Raw genomic sequence first — 11,470 nt, forward strand, 5'->3', positions numbered from 1 at the left:
TCTTTTTTTTTGAGTCAGTTGTTCCCTAAGGCACAAAAGAAATGACCTTAGTACAAATTGTCATGTTTCGTTTTATTTGCTATTATCTGGATGGGAGTTGTACTACAACCAAATTAAAAACAATAAAAGGATTTCACGGACGGTTAAACGGAAAATAAACACTCTACGCGATACGCGTCGGTCACGACGCAGAAAGGAGACATTGGAGAAACCGGACGAGAGGATTGAGTTTACGCTTGCGTAACAACTCCAACTCGACACTATCTGGTTGCAGAAAAGCGTCTCGAAAACGTAAATTGAAGGGCGAAACCTGAACATTAAAGCGTCATCAAGGTGCTCCCCTTAGAAAAATGGACGGCGAAACAAGGAGTAAGAGCAGCGTGCACACTCGTCTCTCCCCAGCCACCCCCGCCCCAGACACATCGCCACGACGTTCGTCTGTCGCTCAGACCGAGACGTGCGTCCGAAGGAGGTGTCAAATGTCATTTTGTTTGACACCGACACTGGCTTGCCGGAAATGTAAGAATTATGATAATGTAATAATTCGTAATCAGATGATAAAACGCAACTGGATTCGGGTTTTGGGTTGTTGGTATGTTATGTATTAATTTTTATTATATTTATTTTTAGCTAAAAATTTTTATATGTAAGGCTAATACCGTCTGACATTGCTTATAAGTCTTATTACGCGTTATTGAGTGACCGTTAGGTACGATCAACTACCTGGATGCGATGTTGTGTTAGGTTATAACGGCAACAAATGTTATGAGTTCAAACCTCCGCCCATTATTTTATAAAATTTACAAGTGTACGTGACTCGTTGTCTTATGAGTGAAGATCATATCTTTGCTTTCGATGTTATCTATGGAAGTCTTTTATACCGAAAGACTTCTCAAGAATTCTCCCTCACAATTATTAATGATGTCGTTTTATTTTTCCTTCGAAAAACGGTCGGATAATGCAACGGTAGCGACATTAAAAAGGTCCGTACACCGGAAACCCTGGGACAGACTCAATACATAGTTGTTGCGGCAGATTTGAGGACTGTCGTACTGTTTGTAGAAACTGTAAGTCGAAATCTAAATCGACGACGTGGTTACTAAACAATGTAGTACAAGGAATTTGTCCAATACGAAGGGGTGACTATGTTGTTACCGCCAGCTCATCAGACTGGCGACACGTGAAACGGTTAAAAAAGCGCTATGGCCGAAATTACTTTCTTGACGTCTGAGACCGTTGGCCACGGTTGAGTTCTTTAGGTCGGGGGTCCTAGTGGGACTGGGTCTTTCGCCAAAGTCGCTTCTGAGTAGTTTGACACGGGGTCTGTAAGAATATTTATTCGATAACGGAGAGACACACAGAATTAGACAGACGGAGCGAGGGGAACGTAGTATTAACCATCGATTATCTGCTGTTTTTCGTTCAAAAATTACAAATGGTACAAGACCCCGTTTCATTTCACTTAATTTGGTTATCGGATTACACGTGTGAGTTACAAATTTGAAATTTTTTTACTACTGGGGTTCGGTTGGTTGTAAATTGTCTGGTGTAAAAGTACACCGACCTTCTCCTGAGTAGAGAGTTTCAAGAAATATTTCGTAGACAACATGCCACAGCAAGTTTTGTTATAGTTTCCTTATATACAATTATCTCATTACTCTTTGACCTCCCGACATTCTTTCTTCCTACCATCCTCCTTGTTCGTCTTTATATATCTACACGTCTCTTCCGCCCCTCCACCGTCTTTTTCCACTGTATTACTTCTCGACCTCACCTCTCGCCCTTCTCCCGGTCCTCTCTCTTTCTCTCTCCACTCCTTCTCCTAGACTCAACCTGTCCGACCCCTCCTGACGTATTACTCTATAAGGACGACCCAGACCGACCGTCGCCGACGGTACAAAGGCAACAAGGTCAAAAGTCGCAACTTGGCGGAGCATCAATTTAAGTTGAGAGCCTCCTGTGTGGATTTGCCACCCTAACCGATAGAATTCGTCGATCAAGACCTTCGAGTCTTAGATTGTCTATACAAGGGAGACGACAGGTTCTTTGAGACGAGAAAGACGACGAACACGACGACGGGCAGACTGTCGTTTTCGTACATGTCTCCGATAAACCACCTACAGACAATAGAGTATTATGTAACGGCTCACACAGTGTATTCCAATCGTCCAGTTACGTTGTGACAACAACCTCGGGGGTAACAGGCACGGGGGGGGGGGGGGGTCTGTCGAATAATCGATTATTATTCGCCAGGGCTGCCGAATAATCGATTTTGATCATGGTCAGTTTCTGGCAACCCTACATTTTCCAAGAAGAAGAAGTTTACTTAAACATGGCGGCAAATTGGATTAAACCTTTTGGTATGAGCAAATAACATTTTGAAATGTTAAACTGTGGAAAGGGTAGGTGTGAAAAAGATACGGTGTCTTATTCACACTTTTTAGTCATGCTATAATCTTTTAAAAAATGGATTCGTGTTTTTTAACAGTCAGAGTTTGGTTTGAATCTGTTACTATTATTCTATTTAACTAAAATAATAGACCCAAAAATAGATAAAGACACCCACATGCTCCTTGTTGTCTTTGGGAGAAAAAGCAAACTTTACATACCATACATGTTTTCCTATCACCCAATGTCCCGTTTAATGTAAGCACTTGTATTCAAATGGGCGATTACGTGTAGCAAACTCTCACAGTACTGACAGAGAAAGATTTACGCAAACAGTGCCCTCAAAAAAAGTTGTACTAACCTGCTGCCTGTGTTTCATTTTATTCCAAGAGCAAACAAAAGCACACAAACAGCTGCATGCTGATCCTCCCTCTCAAGCCCCATTTGAGCACAATAAACATTAAGCTGCAAGTCATTTTATATTTGTAGAGACAGTGGGGTATCCGGATCCCTTATGGCCATAAGCATGTGAGGAGGTTTTTAATGTGCCCCTCCCTCCCCTCTGCCACATACAGGCAGGAGATGCCAGGAAAACAACAGAACAGATAGAAGCTGTTTGATATGAGTTGTGAAAACCAATGTGAAAGTGTTTAAACGTTTGACAGCAGGTATTGTTAGCTTGTATACAAGATACTGAACTCCTCTCTCCTGTTGTCTTCATAGATGACGCCAGTAGGAACCACTATCTTCTCTGGTTTCTATGGGAACAATGGGGCAGCAGACATTGATGACGGTCCCAATGGACAGATAGAGTACACCATCCAGTACAACCCCAGAGACCCGGTAGGCTATCCTTCTGCCTGCTGATCTCTTGGGAATAGGGACCAGGTTATGAACTATGTTGACTCTGTTAGTGACTTTCTATGTGTGTAATCTGTGTTTCAGACAACAAACAGGACCTTTGACATCCCCCTCACACTTTTTGGATCCGTAGTCCTCAGAGAAAGACTCAACTATGAGGAGATCACACGCTACATGGTCATCATACAGGCAAATGTAAGTGACTTTTTTTTAACACAGCCTTTAGCTATGATATACTTTTAAAACGTTTTTTGAAAGGAAAAGCTTCCAACTGAGAACCATTATGAAGAACAACTTAAAGACAATGAACTCCTGATTGAGTGGGAGTATAGACTGCAGCCTAGGATGTTGTTATATTTTATTTAAATGTTTTATCATGGTACTATTCCTGTTACACACCTTTGGACTATTGCTGCTTGTTAAGTCAGCAATCTGCATTTATGAAGTGCCTTCCTTTCTTTTCGGACAAAGCACCTCTCCCTCACCCAATCATGCATCAAAAGTGGGTTCAGTTTCACATCAATGACAATTTGTCACGCACAGGCAGGGATCAATTAACCCCCTTGTGATTAAGAGAAGAGCCGCTCTACCTCACAGCCGCCCTTTAATTAAGTTAACTATTAGCACATCCTTAATTATCACGTATGTCTTTGTCAGAGTAATTGTTCTGCTTTCATTTTATAGCACTCTGTTTATTTAGAAAAGTGTTCTACAATAGCTATAGGTAATTTCACTCAAGAGAAATGGTTTTCGAAGTGGCAAATAGTCATGTCTCAAGGCCCATTTAGCCTAAAAGCATTATTACAAGTCCACAGAACACTGAAAGATTAATGTGTTTCTGACTGCTTGAAAGCCAGACGTATTCAATGTTTATCTGAATACAATATTAAGAATAACTTGATTGGCTGTGGATTTGCTAAATATAAATTCAAAGCGAACACAAACATGTTCTACCAAGGAAAGCTAAGCTAACTTAGCTTCTCATCTACTTCACAGCTATGAGAGTTATCTCAGCAACCGGGTAATTATGTTCATTTCATAAAAAAAATTGTAACACTTTATATAAAGGTACACAAATTAACCATTGGATAGTTGTTTATTAACGTGCATATTAGCATTATATTGGCCCTTTATTAGTCATTATAAAACACTTATTAATGCCTTATTCTACATGACCATATTCTCCAGGTAATAAGCCATTAGTTGAGAGTTTTTCCTCAACAACCCTCTAATTAGTGCTTATTTGTTGCAAGTAAGGAAGTTGTTGTCCATGAGTTTTGGTCTTAATATGCTCTGCTCAATATGGGCCTAATAAGGCAGTAGTACCACAAGAATAGTAATTCTCCCATAATAACACTTAACAAATATGATCTATTCTTAAGTAACAAGACATGAAACTATAAGTGTTAATTGTGTCTAAATAACTCAAAATCAAGTATTTATATCTAAGAATATGTTTTGGGGTATTGACAGTTCAGCTACCAAGAGCAAGGTGATATTGACCTGTATGTTTCACATTTGCACATTTATATTTTTGTAACATTTGTACTGAAGGTTAGACAGGAAGTGGGAGAAAGTGAAGTGAATAGCATGGCAGTAGACTGCTACTAATTCTCCCTATGCAACCTGAAGAGTAAAAGGGTCAAGTCCGTCAGAAAGCAATGACTGTAAGCAGGGTTAGAGTTATAAACTGAGCTCTATGGGGGTCTTTAAAACTAACGCACACACACACACNACAGTTTTTTTTGTGCCATTTTGCTGGATTTATTTGTCAATATTTACAGCGTTTCTGCCCATAGTGATAGCCCTATAGCTTAAATCTACCAACCAAAAATAAACATATGGACATGGGTTACTAATTTAAAAAAAAGTTGCAAATGTATTTAGGAACCTATCTAGACCCTCCAGAAAAATGCGGGCAAAAATCCTTGATTATGCGGGCTAAATTCCTTGATTATGCGGGCTAAAATCCTTGNTGGACATGGGTTACTAATTTAAAAAAAAGTTGCAAATGTATTTAGGAACCTATCCATGTGAACATATTTTAAGTGGGGGTGGACCTCAAATCCTCTAGGGTAGAGATGGGCAAATGGCGAACTCCTCTTTTTGAGGCCCTCAGATTAATTTATAAACAATGTAATTAATAAAAAAATTTAAAAAATGTTTTTACTTGTAGTACTGATACCATCCACTAGACTCATAGTTACGTCACGAGCTGCGACGTAAACAAACTTTAACAAACTGCAAACTTTTGTAAATTATTATTATTTTTATTTTTTCAAAGAAATGTGTGGAAAAGGGTTGTGGCTCCTTTGGTCAAAAAGGTTGCAGACCCCTGCCATAGAGCCTCAACCTGAAAGTTTGCAATAGTCATAAGGACCATTAAAAATGTTGCACAAGCTTTTAAAAAGCAAAACCTTTTTAAAAGCTTGTGCTACATGTTTCCTGTCGTTGCTTAGCGTCTGCGTCGGACCACTCTCTTGCGTCTGCGAGCAGCCAGGGACTTCTTCTGAGGTCTCCTGCGTCTGCGCACGGGGCGAGCGGCTTGTCTGCGTTTGCTTGGCATCGTCAAAAAACGTAAACTCTGTGGAGGAACGGGGGGTCTATCTGCAAACTTTCTGGAGAGGCTCTGTGATGTCACCGATGATGTCATCGCATTCTGCATGACGTTGCCGATGATGTCATTGCCGATGATGTCATCACAGTCTGCATCGGTGATGTCATTTTAAAAGCTTAAAATAATGGGATGTCTTCATCAGTGACAACGTTATCAGCCTTGACGTTATCAGCAGTGATGTCATGCTGAATGTGATGACATCATCGGTGACATCATAGAGCCTCTTCTGAAAGTTGAAATAGACCCCCCTGTTCCTCAACAGGAGTTTAATTTTTCAACGATGCCAAAGCCAAACCGAGACAAAGCAATCGCCCGTGCGCAGACGCCAGGAGCCCCTCAAATGAAGTCCCTGGTGCTCCGCAGACGCAAGAGAAGTGGTCCCGACGCAGACGCTAGCAACGACAGGGAAACATGTAGTACAAGCTTTAAAAAGGTTTTTCCTTTAAAAGCTTTGTGTTGCATTGTGTCTGGTCTTTATGACTATGCAACGTTTTAATAAAAAATTTTTGTTTCTTTTTTCAAAAATGTGTGGAAAAGGCTTGGGCTATTTGTCAAAAAGGTTGCGGACCCTGCCTAGAGTCCTCAACCTGAAATTTGCAAATAGTCATAAGGACCATTAAAAAATTGTAGCACAAGCTTTAAAAAGGGCATAACCTTTTTAAAAGGCTTAACTACATAGTTCCTGTCTTGCTTGCGTTCTGCGTCGGATCCCACTCTCTTGCGTCTGCGAGCAGGCCAGGACTTTTTTCTGAGGTCTCACTGCGTCGCGGGCACGGGCGAGCGGCTTGTCTGCGGTTTTTGCTTGGCATCGTCAAAAAACGTAAAACTTCTGGTGGAGGAAACGGGGGTCAATTGCAAACTTTCTGGAGAGGCTCTGTGATGTCAGCGGATGATGGTCATTCCATCTGCATGACATTTGCCGTATGATGTCATTGCCGATGAGTCATCACAGTCTTGCATCGGTATGTCATTTAATAAGCTTAAAGAATGGGAATGTTTTCATCAGTGACAACGTTTATCAGCCTTGACGTCATCAGGCGCCATGATGTCATGCCGGAATGTGATGACATCATCGGTGACATCATAGAGCCTCGCTTCTGAAAGTTTGCAAATAGACGCCCCCTGGTTCCTCGACAGAGTTTAAGTTTTTACGATGGCCAAGGCCAAGCAGACAAAGCCGCCTCGCCCGTGCGCAGACCGCAGAGACCTCAGAAGATGACAGTCCCTGGCTGCTCTCAGACGCGAATGAGAGTGTTTTTTTCCGACGCAGACGTATGGCAACGACAGGAAACATGTAGTACAAGCTTTTAAAAAGGTTTTCCTTTCTTTAAAAGCTTTGTGCTGCATTGTAATGTGTCTTTATGACTATTGCAAATTTTTTAACATAAAACTATATGATATTATTTTTTTTTAAGGTTTGTGAAAAGTTGTTGGCTACTTTGGTCAATAAAGGTTGCAGACCCTGCCATAGAGCCTCAACCTGAACGTTTGCAATAGTCATAAGGACCCATTAAAGATGGTAAGCACAAGCTTTTAAAAAGGCACAACCTTTTTAAAAGCTTGAACTACATGTTTCCTGTCGTTGCTTAGCGTCTGCGTCGGCGACCACTCTCTTGCGTCTGCGAGCTAGCAGGGATTTCTTCTGAGTCTTCTGAGGTCTCCTGCGGTCTGCGCACGGTTTGCCACCATCTTTAGCAGTACGGNAAATGTTTTGGTATGTGTCTGAACCTCACTTTAGTGGTTCATTAATAAACAGATATTTCAACGTGTGCCTACTTTGTTCATGTACTGGTGAGGTTAATTTATGTAGTTGTGTGCTATAATGTATTTACTTAGTGTGAAGAGGAGGCAACTTTAGAATAGGGAACCTGTTCAGGTCAATTAGAGGCAAACTACCGTATTGGTTATGAACAATACTTCACTTTAAAATAGGGAACATATTCTTAGATAGAAATACCTAATTAGAGTCAAACTACTAGCTTATTGGTTATGAGCAAGACTTTACTTTGAAATAGGGAACATGTTCTTAGATATAAATACCTAATTTTGAGTTATTCAGACACAATTAACACTTATAGTTTCATGTCTTGTTACATAAGAATAGATCATATTTGTTAAGTGTTATTATGGGAGAATCACTATTCTTGTTGTACTACTGCCTTATTAGGCCCATATTGAGCAGAGCATATCAAGACTAAAGCTCATAAAAACGTCCTTACTTGCAATAAATAAGCACTAATTAGAGGGTTATTGAGGAAAAACTCTCGACTAATGGCTTATTTCTTGTAGACTATGGTCATGTAGAACAAGGCATTAATAAGTGTGTTATAATGACTAATAAAGAGCCAATATAATGCTAATTTCCAGGTTAATTAACAACTAGTTGATGGTTAATGTGTGTACCTTAATATAATGGTCATTCCAGAATTGGAGGACAATTTAGACACCAACATATTTGAAAAATTAATCTTTTATTTTATAATTTTTTTTTATGTATTTAGGAAAAACAGATAATAAACCATCAAAAAAAGTGATTTGCCCAGCTAGGCATCAAATGTATATTTTCCAATGAAGAATTACCCCTGTTACTCTAATTATAGTAACAGGGTTGAAATTATTTACGCCAGTCAATAATTTATCCAAACAATTATTTTAAAGTTCATCATTTTTTTCTGAGATTTTTCTTTCTTCTGTCACAGACAACATGAAACAATGCACTGTAAAGCCTGCACATTCAAGGCGGGCAGAATTGGAAAGAGAGGAGAATACAAATACAATACCGGTGTTATTTACAATTACTCTGGACGTTTTTCTCTGCTGTCACTGTCTAGTTTACATTCCCCCAGTTATTCTGATATGCATGCAGCATGTAATTAGGTGTCAATCGTCGCCTGAAATTACTGGCTGCCCTGGTTATGAAAGCCTCCGCACACAAACATGGATGTTACAGCATAATAAAGTGTGCGAGGCAACGTTTTGAAGGGATTAATTCCTGGAAAATATCTTTTTCTGTCAGACACCAAAAATTCAGTGGTCGAGAAACACTAATTTCAGGTCTAGTCAATAACAGTAAAACAGGAAGTTACACAAAATGTAATGCTTCTTATATTGCTTGGCAGGTTTTCAAGTTAGAGAAACACAAAAATGTGTTAGCAGAAAACTACCACATCAAAGGGCCCTGAAAATGTAGATGTGTACACAAAATGGTTACACGTTAATGCCTAGCTAGAAATAAAACGTTCTGAATTTTCTTACTTTCAATGTCTGACAAGAACCTGTTTCCAGTTGTTGTGATATTTTACGAGGTCCCCACTGAAGGTCTTTTTCTGAATAAAAACAGACCCATGTTTCATTTTTGGATGCATCAAGGTCATACATTTTGGTGAAGTGGTATTCAAAAACCTCATACCTAACCTCAATACAATTCTTACTTCTGGAATATAAAGGTGGTACTATTTTTTTTTTCTTAAGGCCAACCCAATCGTAGCATTTTGACTGCAGTTTATAGTTGGAAACACGATTTGTTTACTAAACCCATCTGAGATCACAAAAATGTATTTTCAAATGATATCTTAAGGAGCACATTTGTACTGGTGGATATAAAATGTAAAAAAATTCCCTGGACTGACTAAATTGGGATGACTTTATATGCTTTCATGAAAGATTGTTACGACTTCTTTGGTAAACTACAATCAAATAAACTGTTGAGTCACGTCTCATCATGTTGAAAAATACTGCATGCTTCAATTCATTAAACTGCCATAGATTGAAGTAGAAACAATTCAATGTACCTCAAATTATATTCTTGGTTTTGCTGCATTCACAAGGTCGGTGATAAAACCCCCCCCCGTAATTTTCTGTTCTTGACATGAAGGTAAACATATTGGATATCTAGAAAAGAAAGTGCAGTATGATCCAGGAAATACAATCAAAGCTCTCTCTCTCTCTGTGTAGGACCGAGCCCCCTATCCCAGTGAGCGCCGTACGGCCACCACCACTCTGACTGTGGACATACTGGATGGTGATGACCTGGGTCCCATGTTCCTCCCATGTACGCTTGTGGGAAACACCCGTGACTGCAGTCCCATCACGTACAGGGCTAATGTCCTGGAGCTGACAGAGCCGGTAAGTCTGCGCCTGTTTTATGTTAAATACTCCATTGTATTGTCATGCATTATGCAGGGGGTACGTTTCTGTTTGCCTACGCTGAGTGCACTTTTGTGATGGAAAGTAGGTTTGGCAGTCCTTAGGATTGTACAGTAGGCTTACATTAGGTTAATTTTGAGAGCTGATCTCTTTCTTAACCTTTCAATTTTGTACCCTTCTTCTGCCTATTATACTTAAATGTATGCAAGTCTAATATATTATAAGACCACAAAGAACTCATGCTTCTCCTGTGAATTCTCTGACTTCTCTCTGTTCTGTATGTGAACTCTAGAACACACTTAATTTGCAACAGCAATATGAGAACAAAATATTTAATAATAAAAAGTATTAAGAAGTACCAAAGCCTGCCTGTAGAGTTTTAGCCTTTAAACATTTGTGTCGTCAATACAGGTGATCAAATCAGAAAGATTGTTATTTTATAGATAATTTCTTGTCTTCTACTTTTGAGATCACGCCAGGTGTTATAGTCTTGCTGAAAAAAACACATTATAGGATAATGTAACTTAAAAATACAGATTGTACCGTAAAATTCTTGTGCATGAACAAGTGTTATTTTAAAGTGGGTTTGGATTACCTTGGTATGAGTTTATGCTTACACAGCTTTATATTTTAAAATGTCTGCATTGCTATCTCGGGCATTTGGCTGATGCTGTTATCCTGAGCGTGTTACAATGCCACTTTGTAAATGAGTCAAAGTTCCTGCTGGCAAAATCCGCAACTCTGACAAGTCAGCAGAGCGTCCATCCCTTACCACAAACACACGCAGACAAACACACACACACACACACACACACACACACACACACACACACACACACACACACACACACACACACACACACACACACACACACACACACACACACACACACACACACCTTTCATGGTGACAAGGTAGCAGTGCATTCATGCATTAACCCCCCTCCCCTCGACCCACACACACACACACACACACACACACACACACACACACACACACACACACACACACACACACACACACACACACACACACACACACACACCTAGAGCTGTGTCAAGTCAGTAGAGCAGTCATGCCTAGCTGGACTTTGTCTACTTCATCTCTTTGTTTATATAGATCTTTTGTCACACACACACACACACATTCTCAATTTACTCCAGACACACGGAGGGAAGTCTTTCTCCTCCTCTGGCTGGCTTCATCAGCCGGGGTTACTAGAGGTGCGGCTAGGGGAGACTGCACCATCCCATTTAGGAAAAAGTGCAGTCANCCTTCCCCCATCGCCCACACCATTCATTTCTTATTGTTAAGCACACACGCACGCACGCACGCACGCACGCACGCACGCACGCACACACACACACACACACACACACACAACTTATTTCATTAAGTTTGAGCAACACTATGGAACTTGTTGAAGTCAATGTGTGTGTGTGTGTGTGTGTGTGTGT

The 11,470-nt window shown here is 40.1% G+C and overlaps 1 protein-coding gene across 1 annotated transcript in view; it reads left to right on the forward strand.

Annotated features, from left to right (window-relative positions):
• LOC104967365 (neuron navigator 3-like) overlaps positions 1 to 11,470 on the forward strand; it is a 19,688-nt gene that overhangs the window by 7,529 nt on the left and 689 nt on the right. The window contains exons 5-7 of the mRNA XM_010796774.1: positions 3,112 to 3,231; positions 3,334 to 3,444; positions 9,821 to 9,991. Coding sequence (XP_010795076.1) covers positions 3,112 to 3,231; positions 3,334 to 3,444; positions 9,821 to 9,991 — 402 coding nt within the window. The remainder of the gene's footprint in view (positions 1 to 3,111; positions 3,232 to 3,333; positions 3,445 to 9,820; positions 9,992 to 11,470) is intronic.

This window comes from Notothenia coriiceps, unplaced genomic scaffold (assembly GCF_000735185.1).
Source record: "Notothenia coriiceps isolate Sejong01 unplaced genomic scaffold, NC01 NC01_scaffold00037250, whole genome shotgun sequence".
NCBI lineage: Eukaryota > Metazoa > Chordata > Actinopteri > Perciformes > Nototheniidae > Notothenia > Notothenia coriiceps.